Source organism: Helianthus annuus, chromosome 6 (assembly GCF_002127325.2).
Source record: "Helianthus annuus cultivar XRQ/B chromosome 6, HanXRQr2.0-SUNRISE, whole genome shotgun sequence".
NCBI lineage: Eukaryota > Viridiplantae > Streptophyta > Magnoliopsida > Asterales > Asteraceae > Helianthus > Helianthus annuus.
In genome coordinates, this window is record NC_035438.2 from 3,966,406 (window position 1) to 3,981,393 (window position 14,988).

Below are 14,988 nucleotides of genomic sequence, written 5' to 3' on the forward strand. Positions count from 1 at the left end.
GTTTTAAATGTTGCAAGTATGCAACTTTTTGAAAGTTTTCTAGCCTAAAAACAATTATTTGTGCATATAGTTGGTTCATATTGTCTTCTATGTCCTTACTTTTCGCGCATTTTACAATCATATCTTTGTAATAAATTGGTTTTCTTGATTGCACTTACCAATACCCGTTGTGCCTTTTATACCCGGGGTCGAAAGTTTGTAGAGCGAGCGGTTTAACTGATAACAGAATGCGCAACTAAGCAAAAGTGTGTAACAAAAATAAATTAATGTTTATATAGGATATCTAGAATAAAGCAGTTAATAACTTTAAAGAACAAAATCATCAACATATATTTACAACACGACATTAATTTGTCAAAAAATGGTTGTCATGGTGTGTCTGGTTTTGTGTCTTCTACGGATTCATCTTGAGTACTCTTTATAAGCATATCATAATTGATGGAAGCCAACTGGGACAAATTCTGATCACAAAATCAACGTTACACACGTAAATATAATAAATTATGTATTAGTTTGCGACATATGCGCTCATTAGTTATTATCATAACATGCGTCTAACCTTAAATGAAAAATTGCTGAATGAATAATTAGCATTAAGAGGCGGGGCATCAAAGTCTGCCAGGTTATTGCATTCATCATCCTGATTAAGTAACGAAACAAGTTAGTTAAACCACTTATATGTAAATGTATATGCGGTAGACAATATACCTCTTCATCTGACATGTTACTGTTAAAACTGCCGCCACAAGAAGTGTAGTCCGATCCTGACATGTCATCAAAGTCGCTACCTCCATCAATATGTTCGTCTTCGGGATTCCAGATATAGCGACTCATGAAATAACTAGTATCAAGTGCTTCGGCAGCGGGTATAAATGTTGCCTGCAATATATAGCACCATTTAAGATAGTTTGTCAATAAAAACTAGAGTAAGATACCATTTTCGTCCCTAAGGCTTGGCTAGTTTTGCGACTTACGCCCAAAGGTTTGTTTATCCGCATCTGGATCCATTTTCATCTGGCTCGCTAACTCCATCCATTATTCTCCATTAAGTCAGGGGACTTCCGTTATTTTTGTCAACTTAAAGGCAATTCTGTCTTTTTCACTTTATGTAAAAAAGACTGAATACTCCTGAAAAAGACAGAATTGCCCTTTAATTTAAAAAAGACAGAAATACCCCTGACTTAACAGAGAAAAATGGATGGAGTTAACAAGCCGGATGAAAATGGCAAGATTTCAAATCTTTTGGATCCAGATGCAGAAAAACAAACCTTTAGACGAAAGTCGTAAAACTGGCCAAACCTTAGGGACGAAAATGACATTTTACTCTAAAATTTATATCGAAACTTATTAGATTCAGTGACCTTCTGCCTTGCTAGTGTATCCCAATTAATATTCTTGAAGAAATGGTGCTTCTTCACCTGTAAATTAAATTGTAAATAACAAGAATTATAGGCTTCTTTTGCAGTTTTAGAGTAAATTCCCATTTTAGTCCCTGTGGTTTGGGCCATTTTGCCAGTTTGGTCCAAAGGTTTCATTTTTAACATCTGGATCCAAAAAGGTTTCATCGTTGCCATTTTGGTCCAACTGACTTAACTCCATCCATATCTGTTAAAGCTGCCAAGGGCATTTTTGTCATTTCATTTTGGTCTAACTGACTTAACTCCATCCATATCTGACAAAAATGCCCTTGGCAGCTTTAACAGATATGGATGGAGTTAAGTCAGTTGGACCAAAATGGCAACGATGAAACCTTTTTGGATCCAGATGTTAAAAATGAAACCTTTGGACTAAACTGGCAAAATGGCCCAAACCACAGGGACTAAAATGGCAATTAACTCGCAGTTTTATATAGAAAAAGTGGGCCAACCCAATGGGCCACATCTTACTGGACTGGGCCCGTTTTAACTTACCTCCCCCGCCCCGGTTGCACCTAGGCGTTGAAGTGGATTATCTGCCAGCAACTTATCTATTAGATCGTATGCTTCCTCGCTCATATCGTCTGGAATCTGAGGCCATGGTATGTCCTTATTCAGAATGTTGGTGAATATTTGCTGCAACAAATTAAAATCATGTATAAATTACTAACCAAAAAAAGCAAAAAACTTTGTTAGTAGTCTATTGATTACAACATGCTTCGTTTGAAGATACTTGTACGAAAACGTATGTAGTATGTTGTTTTAAGCGAACGTGCCTGTGGAGATTCTGCGTTAAATGGCGGTATCCCTACAAGTAGCTCAAAAAGAATAACACCAACAGACCACCAATCAGCTGTTGCACCTGTTGGAAAAATAAACATGAAAACAAAAGAAAAACGGTAAATATGTTCTTTAGAGTAAAATGACATTTTCGTCCTTGAGGTTTGGCCAGTTTTGCGACTTTCGTTCAAAGGTTTGTTTTTCGCAACTGGATCCAAAAGGTTTGAAATCTTGTCATTTTTATCCAACCCATTAACTCCATCTATTTTTTAACGTCAATTCAGGGGCATTTCCGTCATTTAATCTTGCCACTTTGATATAAATAAACAAAACAAATAGCTAAAATGACGAAAATACCCCTGAATTGACGTTAAAAATGGATGGATTTTACGAGTCAGATGAAAATGGCAAGATTCCAAACCTTTTGGATCCAGATGTGAAAAAACGAACCATTGGACGAAAGTCGCATAAGTGGCCAAACCTAAGGACGAAAATGACATTTTATTCTGTTATTTCTTTATGAAGTATATAATACAACGTTGAATCTCGAACCATGTCCCATGCCGAGAAGTATTTCGGGTGCCAAATAATCAGGAGTGCCAACAACCGAAAGCTTTTGGCGCTCTTCTTTATTCATCGTTGATGTTGACTCGGTTTTGACTTCATTATCCTGAAAAATAGCGGTCCTGACGGTTGCGGAACTAGACAAATCCTCCGTGCTGTTTATGAGACCAACCTTGGATAGCCCGAAATCTGTCAGCTGTAAAAAAACGAATTAGAATCGTAAGATGAGTAAAGGTGTCCACTGACAAGTCATAACAGTGCACAACATTCCGACATTCATCACTCAAATCTCCGTCTCTTTTTCATAAGCAAACATAAATTACATCGAAATAGAAAGTAAACGGGCAACAAGCTGCGCCGCTACCCCTTTTTGAATAGCAAAACCAAGATTAACATTCATTTATAAATTTAAAAAAAAAATCTATAATAGTGTAGAATAAGTTATTATAGTAGCATTGGCGTTCACAAATAGACAGATCTAGTGAGTTGGGCAACAGGTCAAAATAAGTTCGGTCAGGTTGGGTTGAACACTTTTGTCTGGCCGGTTTTGCGACTTTCGTCCAAAGGTTTGTTTTTCCACATCTGAATCCAAAAAGTTTGATATCTCGTCCAAAGGTTTGTTTTTCCACATCTGAATCCAAAAAGTTTGATATCTTGCCATTTTCATCCGGCTCGTTAACTTCATCCATTTTTCTCCGTTAAGTCAGGGGTATATCCGTCTTTTTTGTTAACTTAAAGAGCAATTCAGGCTTTATCAGGGGCATTCGACTTTTTACATAAAGTAAAAAAGACCGAATTGCCCTTTAAGTTAGCAAAAAAGACGAAAATACCCTTAAATTAATGGATAAAAATGGACAAATTAACGAGCCGGATGAAAATGACAAGATTTCAAACCTTTTGGATCCAGATGTGTAAAAACAAACTTTTGAACCTAAGTTGCAAAACTAGCCAAACCTCAGGGAAGATAATGGCATTTTACTCTATAAAAAATAATCCAATCCTTTCAATGAACTTATTTGCAGGTTTTATGCATTAAAAACACACTTTTAGTGAACTTCGACTCATTTGACCCGTTTCCTTTTAAGTTAACATTTTATTATACTAGGTAACCTTTTAGAGATAAAACATAACCCAAGCTGACCCCTTAAAGCTAAGCTACAAAACATTGCATCTTTATGATATTTTATGATATCAAGTGATAACAATATCTTATCAGGATCGGCCTTGGGGGTGGGCAGGGAGGACCACCGGCCAGAGCCTGATATTTCGGAGGGCACGCTATTTTTAGAAAAAACCCGATATGTATACGTAAAAATTTCTTGTTAACAGGGTATACCTGTACAAACACCAACATAGGTCCACTTACAAAACTATTCTTATACTTTAGACTAGTTATTAGAATATTAGCCCATTAGCATTAGGTTTAGAACTTTATCGAGCCCAATACCCAATTTCGTTAAGACCTAAGGGCACGTTTTTTTGGAGCTCGAACATGTATACGAATTCTCAGGGCCGGCCCTGTATCTTATCCGGCAAATATGATTACAATCATAAAGCAAAGGAGATGTTGACCTTTATGTGGCCATATGGACCAATTAACAGATTGTCTGGCTTTAGATCTCTATGAATCACATTCAAAGAATGCAAATACTCCAATGCAAGAACCTGAAATCATCACTCATTATTAAAAAACATGAACGCCAAAAAAAATTATTAAGAAATAAATAAAAAAGAAAGAAAATAAGTAAATAACTCACAAGTTCTGCAATATAAACACGCGCCATGTTTTCTTCTAAACAACCTAAATTTTTCAGCAAAGAGAAAAGATCTCCACCGTTCAAATACTCCATCACCAGATATAGATTTTCTCTACATGTAAAGGAGTAGAAAAATCGAACCTGTTTATGTCAAATCGTAATTAACTTAGTGGACTTAGATTTCTAAAAAGTTATATTTTAACTAAGAGTAAATTGCCTGGATGATCCCTGTGGTTTGATCACTGGTTTGTTCCTTGTGGTTTGATCACTGGTTACTCGAATAGTCCTTACAGTGGTTGACAATTAGTTTTTCCAGTTAAGTTTATGTGAAATTACTTATTTACCCTTATCATTAGAAAAAAAATGGATTTTAATAATCCCAACTATTCGCCGTTACAGTCCCAACTTAAAAAAAAACTGGCAGTCTCAACTATTAATATATTGGTCTCCAATGGACCCTAACTAAGAAAACACTAACGCCATTAGTCTACGGTCGCCGGAAAAACGTTTTTGGCCGAAAAACTCCTTTTTGGCCTTTCGTCCCAAACCTCTTTGTAACCTTATTACGGACCTTTAGGAACCTTTTTCTAGGAAAAGCCCTAATTATTAAGGTCGTTGGAAAACTCCTTTTTGCCGGAAAACTCAACTTTTTGGCCAGAAAACTCAACTTTTTGGCTAGAAATCTCAGCATTTTGGCCAGAAAACTCAGTATTTTCGTCCCAAACCTCTTTGTAACCTTAGATCGGACCTTTCTGAACCTTTTTTTGGCCAAAAAACGTTAGGGTCCTTTTAGTCAGGGTCCATTGGAGGCCAATATTTTAATAGTTGAGACTGCCAGTGGTTATTTTTGAAGTTGGGACTGTTGGCGGTCTACAACGAATTGGGATTATTAAAATCCAATATTCCTAGAAAAAAATAACTAAAACATTAAAAGTAATATATAACTCGTAAGGGTAAATAAGTAATTTCACATAAACTTAACTGAAAAATCTAATTGTCATATCTAAGGACTATTCGAGTAACCAACCAGTGATCAAACCACAGGGAACAAATATGTAAATTCAGAAAGTTGAGGACTATAGGTGAAAAAATAGCAAACACAAGACTATCCAGGCAATTTACTCTTAAACAAATTTATAGGTATGACCATACCACAAAAGGATTACGAGCTGATATCAGAATATCGCGTTCCGCCAAGATGCTTTGAACTGCATTTTTACGAATCATATCAGCCTTCTTTAAAACCTGCAATACTTTTTCCAAATAAGTTATTTTAGGTCAAGGACTGCATTCTTTTCTTCAACTTAAAGATTATAATATAATATTCCTGCAATACTTAGACCAAAGTTGCAAAACTGGCTAAAGCTCAGGGAAGATAATGGCATTTTACATCATAAAAAATAATGCGTAAATTACAAGTTTTGTCCTTTATGTTTGTACCAAATTGCAGGCGGTGTCCTTTACTTTTAAATTTGACGAGTTTTGTCCTTAACGTTTCAAAATCCTGCACGTTTTTAGGCTAAACTCATATGACAAGAATACCCTCATGTGCAAGGCACATGAGCATACTTAACCAAATAATCTAACTGTGTTTAGCCTAAAGGACATAACATGCAAGATTTTGAAACGTTAAGGACAAAACTCGTCAAATTTAAAGGTAAAGGACACCACCTACAATTTAGTACAAACAGAATGGACAAAACTTGTAATTTACTCAAAAATAATTAAAGTCTTTCGATGAACTTATTTGGAGGTTTTATGCATTAAAAACACACTTTTAGCGAACTTCGACCCATTTGACCCCTTACCTTTATTGCAAATACATCACCTGTTGCTCGTTTTCTAGCCAAAAACACTCGCCCAAACGCACCTCTACTAATCGGTTTTATTATTTCAAAATCTTCAATAGACGTTCGATATGTAGAATACGAACTTGCAGGACTAGCATGCAGACTACGAGCTGTATCGGGTCCGACTGAACTATCTTCATACGCCATGTTACTTGATAATGCTGTTTTTTCATCCTCTATCTGCCCACAAAGATTTACATATTTCTCCCTGTCATATTGAAATGTTAAACTAGTGCTCATTAGTTTTGAATCGTAGTTAGACTTTTATACGCTGCGCGTAAATCCACTTACTGTAATAGTTTCTCAATACGTTTCCCGAATGTTTCGATAACAAGGGCATCCACCTTTCTGTCTTCGATAGCGTATTTGAGGTCTTTTAAACAATCAAGCATGAAATCTAGTGCACTGTAGTCGTTAGTGTTTATCCGGGCTAGCGATCGCGCAATTTCCAGTAGCTTGTGTATCTATGATTTGATTATATTATTATCTGAGCCCGTTAACAAGGTTAAGTAGATATAAAACTAAGGGTGTGAATTTCTGATACGACCCGAAAACACGACAAGAACCTAACATGAAATTTTCGGGTTTGGGTTTAGCCTAAACGGGTTCGGGTCACTTTCAGTTGAACACACGATCCCATTTAGCTAAATAGGTCGGGTTCGGGTCAACCCAGTCAGGTTGGTGGGTTGACCCGTTTAACCCATTCATATGATTTTTTATTCTTTACAATATGTTTATTGCCATAAATTAAATTGGGTGGTTATTTCATGCCATAGTTTTATCTTAAAAACAGAAATTAACACAAAATTTTATAATTACAATGTTGCGTTTTCATAGTAAAGTTTTTTATTTTAACACACTGATTTGCAAAAAAAAAAAATAAATAAATAAATAAATAAATTGGGTTGAACGGGTCGTGTCGTGTTCGGGTCAACCCGTGAGTATTCGGGTCTTGTTCGGGTTCATATGTATGACACGATTTTTGGGTTCGGGTTCAGGTCAAGTTGGACTCGCCAACCCACGAACACGACCTGTTTAGCACCCCCTAAGCATAAAACAGTAAGATACCTGCTGACAATCTTCATGTTCGGATATCATTTTCCGTCCGCTCATAAACATTTCAATCTGGTTCGTTCTTGGTGTTTTTAGAGGCGTTCGAGGAGTCAAACATCCAGTCGACAAGGCTGTGGGACCCACAACAGGTAACATAGTCGCGCGTGTGCTGCAAGTCATGTTATGCGAACTGTGTAAGTCTTCTGTATCATGAACATTTTCTAGTACATCCCCCGAGAAATGACAAGAAATACGGTGGCTCATAGGTGATGACGGGTAGAAATCTTCTGCCACATCAGCACCTTTTGGCGTCCACGAATCAATGATACTCTCGAGTGTTTGCACAACTCTTTCGAGTCTTTCATTAACATTCAGTCCTTTTAAATCACATCTATCAGCAAGAGCGCATATTCGAGAATGCTGCTCCATGTGTACTGTTGGTATCTCAACTTCACATATGCGGCATATTAATAAACTCTCGTACGCTGCGTGAAGTTGATGATGCTCGTTTTTAAGTTTCGGATGATCAGGTAACTCCTTTGATTCCTCAAGGGCATTATTGTCTTTAAAATTCCGTTCTAACGGAGACGGAAGCTTCTTCCAAGAAGATATTACTTTACCAGATGAAGCAACAACGCCTTTTGCGGTTTCATGATCCCGTTCATGTTCATTGGTCGGTTTTTCCTCGGTAACTTCAGTGTATCTAAACTCTTTAACGCTTTCGGTATACGCACCAAGATCACTAAGCTGATGAAGACCTAATATATGGTGGCTATCTTCGTGACCACACTCGTTGTGAAACTGCACGAGTCTAGTGCATCGTGTGAGTATGAACAAGAGACGCGTATGGACTTGTTTGGGTATACCCATAGGTAGATCTTGGCGGTGATCATCTAGCGTTTGAACAATGCTTTCGCACTTCAACCAGAATTCGTCGGATGTCATTTTCGCACACTTACTCGCCATAATCAACAGGTCTTCCAGCATCTCTTTCCATTCGGGATGAGATTCTGACGTTTCTTCGAAAATCCCCAGTAAATCACCCGCAAAGATACCCAAATCAAGGTTAACTTCTTCCTTCAGCTTTTCGAACTTCCCTCTTAGCATTTCCATGATCTCCTGAAGTTGGTTGATACGCGTTAGAGGGTTTAAACTTTAAATAAAGAAATTACATTATAAAGTTGATCAGAAACGAGAAACGATAAACAAGCAGCTAGTGGCGCATCCAAGGGGGGTTCCTCTCGGTTTGGAAAAAAAATGGAAAAATTTAGTGTAAACCTTGTATGATTTCAAAAAAAATTAGTGAGAATTATTGAGAATCTAGCAAAATGAACCCTCTGAAAAAAAAAAAAAAAAAAATCCTGGATCCACCACTGCAAGCAGTAGTTTGTTCATACCTCCACATGCCCATGTGCATGAGGTTTCCAGATCGGCAGAGGCCGCACGCCTTTGGAATTGAGTTCATGTGAGAAGCTTTTAATATCGGGAACTTTCTTCTTACGACCATTTGAGACACGCATAACGGCTGGAAACCCAGCGTCGTATGATAGTTGTACGTTTAACGATTTAGATTGTCCCCAGGTCACCTTCTTGCCTAGATAAACAACCATTATGTGATCAAGAGTTGAATCTAATTTCAAGATTTGAACAATTACTTTATATCTAAACAAAATATTTTCCTTTATTGAATTGCCTCTAGTTTGTTATTTATAAAATTTATTCATAAACCACTACATGTTATATATCATATTATAGGTTAACATAACTCTATGTAAATCCACTTTCTGTACAAACAATATATCCCCAACAACATTAGGTCATTTTAAAAAGAATGTTATTAAACCTGTTATAAGCTTTTGCATGCTACCTAAATAAAACCTGAAACTCTATCAATGGATATACAATGTATTATTTTAAAACTCTTAGGGGCTGTTTGTTTACCTCTTAATTGTTCGGACCTCTTACTGGTTCAGCACTTAATGGTTCAGACTATTTGTTTCACGAGCAGAAGTCTGAATGGTTCAGACATTTCCTCTGAATGGTTAAGATTTATACAGAGTCTGAATGATTAAGACCTCTAATCTGGATTGGTCAGACATTTGCCACTGAACGGTTAAACATTATACATGCTCTTAATGGTTCAGACCTCTTACTGATTCAGCACTTAATGGTTCAGACCTCTTACTGATTCAGCACTTAATGGTTCAGACCTCTTACTGATTCAGCACTTAATGGTTCAGACCTCTTACTAGTTCAGATCTCTTACTGGTTCAGCACTTAATGGTTCAGACTGTTTATTTCACGAGCAGATGTCTGAATGGTTCAGACATTTGCCTCTGAATGGTTAAGATTTATACAGAGTCTGAATGGCTAAGACCTCTAATCTGAATTGGTCAGACATTTGCCACTGAACGGTTAAACATTATACATGCTCTTAATGGTTTAGACCTCTTACTGATTCAGCACTTAATGGTTCAGACCTCTTACTGGTTCAGATCTCTTACTGGTTCAGCACTTAACCATCCAGATGTTGCCAAACAGACCCTCACTCATAAACCACTACATGTCATTTAACATATGATTTAACTAAATAACCTGACTGTATGTAATAATTTAAATCCAAATTCTACATAAACAATATATATATTTTGCAATATTAGGTCATTATATTATAAAAGAATAATATGAAACCTGTATCAACTTTTGCATGCTGATTTTCAACATTCTCTGTATGATGTGAAGAAGAAGAAGCATCGAGTGCATCAGCTTCGTTGACTTGACGATCACATTCTTCCGTACCTTCGCTATCATCATCTCCATGTCGATCATTGTTATCGCTCATTTCAGTTACGGTATTTGTTTCCTCAATTTGACGAGTGAACGTGATCTGATTTGATGATTATTCGAATCCGAGATGATTGCTTATCGGAGAAGGATTGTTCTTCAGTGATGATTCTGTGATTGTGAATTCTAGGTTTAATTGATGTAGATCTTATTAGATCAAATTAGGGTTAATTATGGGGAAGTTTTGTGAATATAAATGGTGGGGGGAGATTTTCATGGGAAGGGGATAATGAACACATGTTAAATTACTAAATATCACATACTTTGACCTGCCATATGCCATATTTAACTCATTTAAATAGTATTTAAGGATAGAAGCTAGTGCGACTATTGGAGATAGGGCTGACAAATCATGTCTTATCGAGTTTAACAGGTCTCTAACAACGTGTGTAACATAAATATTAAACTTGAATACAACTCATTTAACTACTTTATATCTCATGTTTATAACACAGTTTTACGTTTTATATTTATTTTTAAAAAGTAAAAAAATCACATTGTGTACTTTTTCAGTAAACAAGTCTAATCGTGTCTTATACATATATTTACTAGGTTAGAGCCCACGTGTACACGTGGTTTAACAAATGAAAATACTTTGAATTTGTTTGGTTTTAATTAAAATAATAAAAATAATTTTAATATAAATAAAATAAACTTAAAAACCCATATGATAGGTAAAAAAAAATAATAAACTTAAAATAAATGAAAATACTTTGAATTTGTTTGGTTTTAATTAAAATAATAAAAATAATTTTAATATAAATAAAATAAACTTAAAAACCCATATGATAGGTAAAAAAAATACAACGAATAATTCAGATTTCACTAAAAAAAATTAGTACACCACATTGGTTGTCTTATTTGTAATATTCTCATTGTTATCTAATTTGAATGTTTAATGGTCTTGATTGAAACTAAAATTAAACGTGCATAAAAGAAAGTTGCATATACATACTACATAAGTCTAATGACAAAAACCAACTGGGGTGTCCCAATTGGCCAGTCCCACCTCTACTCTTCATAGAGACCCGGGTTCGAGTCCAGGCAGGGGGTATTCTGCCACCTTCTTCCCAGAGGGAAACGGACTCAGCTCGGGATGGGGTATTCACCGCCAGGCAGCATTGGGACGTTGCTAGCTTGTGGAGTGGGATCACTCCAGCGGCCGGGAGGTCCGTGCAATAACCCCCCCCCCCCCTCTAAGTCTAATGACAAAGTGAAAGTATCTCAGCTCGTTTGTCGCTCGGTTGTCGCATCCCCTTACCATATGGAAGTATACGATCTCGCCTATAAAAGCAACCAATTAAAAATGATTAATTTGTAAAAATAACTAACAATAAAAAAATTCAAAAAAATTCTAAACAAAATAATCTCATATGGATTACACCTACCAACTTTAGTTCTTATATATTTATTTTATTATTACTTATATTTTATTGATATTTTTACATTAAAAGTCTAAAACGTTAGTAAAGCCATTAGTTATTTACATGTTTATTTTATTATAATTGAATTTTATTAATCTCTACTATAAAGCAAAGATATGATAAATACAAATGGAAAATAAAATGGTAAAAGATAAAGTTTACGGATTAAAATAATATATTTTTTATTTGAGATATAATCTATATATATTTATTTAGGGTAAAGGATAAAAAGATAAAATTCATGTATTAAAATAATATTTCTTTTATTTGAATCTTATTAAAAAAATATTATCTATATCTATTTATTTAGGAGGGAAAAAATAACTGAGATCAACTCATAAAATGCCATGTGTACTCATGTGATTTACTTTATTATATGTATAGATTGCCAGCTCTACTTGAAGATCAATAATGAGATTAATAGTAAAGCATACCTATCTTAATGTTGACCACTAAAGCTTATAAAAGCGTCACAAGTTAGCATTTTAGATGTAGAAATCAAAATGACTCTTCTAATTAACTGAATTACATATAAAATGGTCGAATTGCCCTTATCATCTATTTATATAACAAAAGCTATTATATAACAAAATGTGTAAAATGGCAACAGTGGATTAAAATGGTCGAATTGCCCTTATCATTAAACGAAAAAATTGATGAAGTTAACTCAGTGGATTAAAATGTCAACAGTGAAACTTTTTTGGACTCACAGGCGAAAAATGAATACTTAGTACTAAATTAGCAAAATGACCTAAACCACAGTGACTAAAGTGGCATTTAAAAAAATAATAATAATAAAAAGATGAAAGATAGCATTTTATAGAGTGAATGGAGTTAAAAAAATCAATATTGTATGATTCAAGTTTTCTCATGTAATAGTTGTGTTTTCTTTATGATCCATTGTTTTTGTTGGTCTACACAACATGCATGTTCATGATGCTTTAGTCTTATCATTTGAGAACGAACGTGGCTAATATTAGTATATTTAGTTGAATAAGTTATCTTTACTTGACAAGTGAAAGATGTGGATAGTTTGATTACGCATTTAGTTTCGAGAGAAAAAGCTACCATTGCGTAAATGGAGCTTATGAAATGGAGGTTCAAGGGACTTGACCCTTTATACGCACAAGCGATTCAAGTCAAACAACATGACCCTTTTTACCGGAAAGATGAAAATAGCGAACGCTCAGAGTAGTAGGATCATTTGGTATCGGTATCGGTTTTTGTGTACTTAACCACTTTTGTGTGTTCCCTTTTTTTTGTTTGGCCACAAATAATTCAGAAGCAGATTTCTCTTTTGTTTGCAATAACAAAAAGTTTTTCTCTTTTATTTGTTTCAGCCTGTACAAGCCCAGTCCTTTTCTTATAACCCATAACACCTTTTTAAAAGACTAAATAAGCCCATATGTATCTCTTTGGATAGGATTGTCATGTTTAGACGTGTTCATTTAACAAACAATATTGGGTTGGGTTAACTGCTTCAATAAAGGTAAAGCTCAAAAAATGATTTATTTCTGTCTCCTCAATTTTGTTTTACTCACATCTCTATATTCTTTCTTTAAAAAGTACAACAATGTGCATGTATTGTATGCATATCTATGCATTTTGACAAAATGTTATGGGAGCTTTTTGCATATAAACATAAAGTCGTTCAAACAAAAATTTAATTTTTGTAATAGATAAAATTTACCCAAGTTGTTTTTTAGGCTCTCATTATTCCTACGACTTTAAAATCTTATTCCCACACCCTTTTTACTATATTTCTCTTTACATGTATCTATTTATATACAGAGAGAGATAGAGGAGAGGGGTGTGGAAGTATTAACACCCTTTGAACCTTTTAGTTTTCTTTCTTTTTTTTTTTTTTTTTTTTTTTTTTTTTTTTTTTACTAAAATCGCTTCTATTTGTGTTTATATGCAAGCGCTTCCAAAAAGACTTGATAAAAAATCATTTTTTACATCTAAAATTTAAATTTTTATGAGTTGTTTTACTTTTTTTATCCATGGTTTCCCGGTTCACCACTTTTATGTGGTTCCCTAATATATAGAGGAGGGATATAAAGAAAACCTATGTGAGTTCAAGAAATTCAATCTCCACCAACCATCTTAGAAATCTATAGTTGAGATTGAGTGTTACAAAAAGTTACTTCTTTTGACATGTTTTGCATACTGACAAAAGTATGTAACAGTTTTTTGCTTTTCTCTTTCATGTCTGACACAAAAAAAGGTGTACGGGTTTGTCTGTTACATTAAAAAATTCTCTATAACATGTAACATTTTGTTTACATGTACTACAAATTGAAAACTCGTAATTTCTAATTTCGAAAATTTACACTTCATATCATCTGTAAAATATGCTATTGAAACATATGATGTTACATATAATGTAAACAATTGAAACATGTAACATATACCCTTTCTCTCTCCTGACAGAAAAAGTGTTACGTGTTAGATTCTGGAAAATATGTAACACGTGGCAGGTTCATCAATTGAGTTTCATGGGTTTTTTAAACTCATATGGAATTTCTTGATAAAAATTTGGTATATATATATATATATGTGTGTGTATGTTTGACATGTTACTAAAAATAAATATTTTAAGCCTCTCTAACCAAGTTAACTTAATATAACATACATACTTGGAGCAAATAGCCAAATATTGTTTTTTTAATGGCCAACGAATCATTCAAAAGGGCTACTGGCGAAATGCACCACATCAAGATACACTTGTCTCCGAACTGAGGAAAACCCTCACTGAAGGGGTATGGTCCCAAAAAGTCGCGCTGACCAATCAGGCCGCACGCAGGACCATACTCCTACTGCAATAATCTGACAACTTACTAAACCCCGCGCCGATTAATTAGGAGAAACCTAGGTCGCTTGCGGGGCCCAAGCAAAGGTAAGCTCAGATTCCATATTTAGCGTCCTGGGTGAGAACCCTCACCCCCTAAACCTTGCGCCGGCTATATGGGTTTGCCCCAGAGGCCGCGCGGGGACAGAAGCGCGGGTCCTTCCTGGACAGTACAAAAGGTACAAGTGGCAGAGAAATGGATCAATCAGCGTCTAACAGGCTGTATCCTATGGTGCTCCATGATTAGCGATCGTGCAAGAGACAAGAAGGTACACAAGGACGCCTACGTGGCACCAATCAGCGTGTGACGACATCTGCTCCATGATCTCCACTCACCTGCTAATGTCAGAAAGACAACAAGGACAACGGGCAGGACACATGGCTCCACGCAGCGTGCGCCAGCTCCATTTCCTTCTAGAAACGCTAACGGCCATGACAGAAGGGACAAGA

The 14,988-nt window shown here is 35.5% G+C and overlaps 1 protein-coding gene across 1 annotated transcript; it reads right to left on the bottom strand.

Moving 5' to 3' along the window:
• Positions 1-246: 246 nt before the first annotated feature.
• LOC110864421 (probable serine/threonine protein kinase IRE) lies at positions 247-10,472 on the bottom strand. Its single transcript, XM_022113478.1, has 15 exons — positions 10,111-10,472; positions 8,817-9,013; positions 7,435-8,538; positions 6,658-6,830; positions 6,325-6,574; positions 5,669-5,761; positions 4,517-4,657; positions 4,332-4,424; positions 2,748-2,955; positions 2,192-2,277; positions 1,911-2,051; positions 1,362-1,418; positions 709-879; positions 560-640; positions 247-461 (listed from the first exon to the last, which is right to left on the bottom strand). Exons 1-15 carry the CDS (start codon positions 10,259-10,261, stop codon positions 369-371), a joined length of 3,039 nt encoding a protein of 1,012 aa, XP_021969170.1. The 5' UTR covers positions 10,262-10,472; the 3' UTR covers positions 247-368.
• Positions 10,473-14,988: the final 4,516 nt, after the last annotated feature.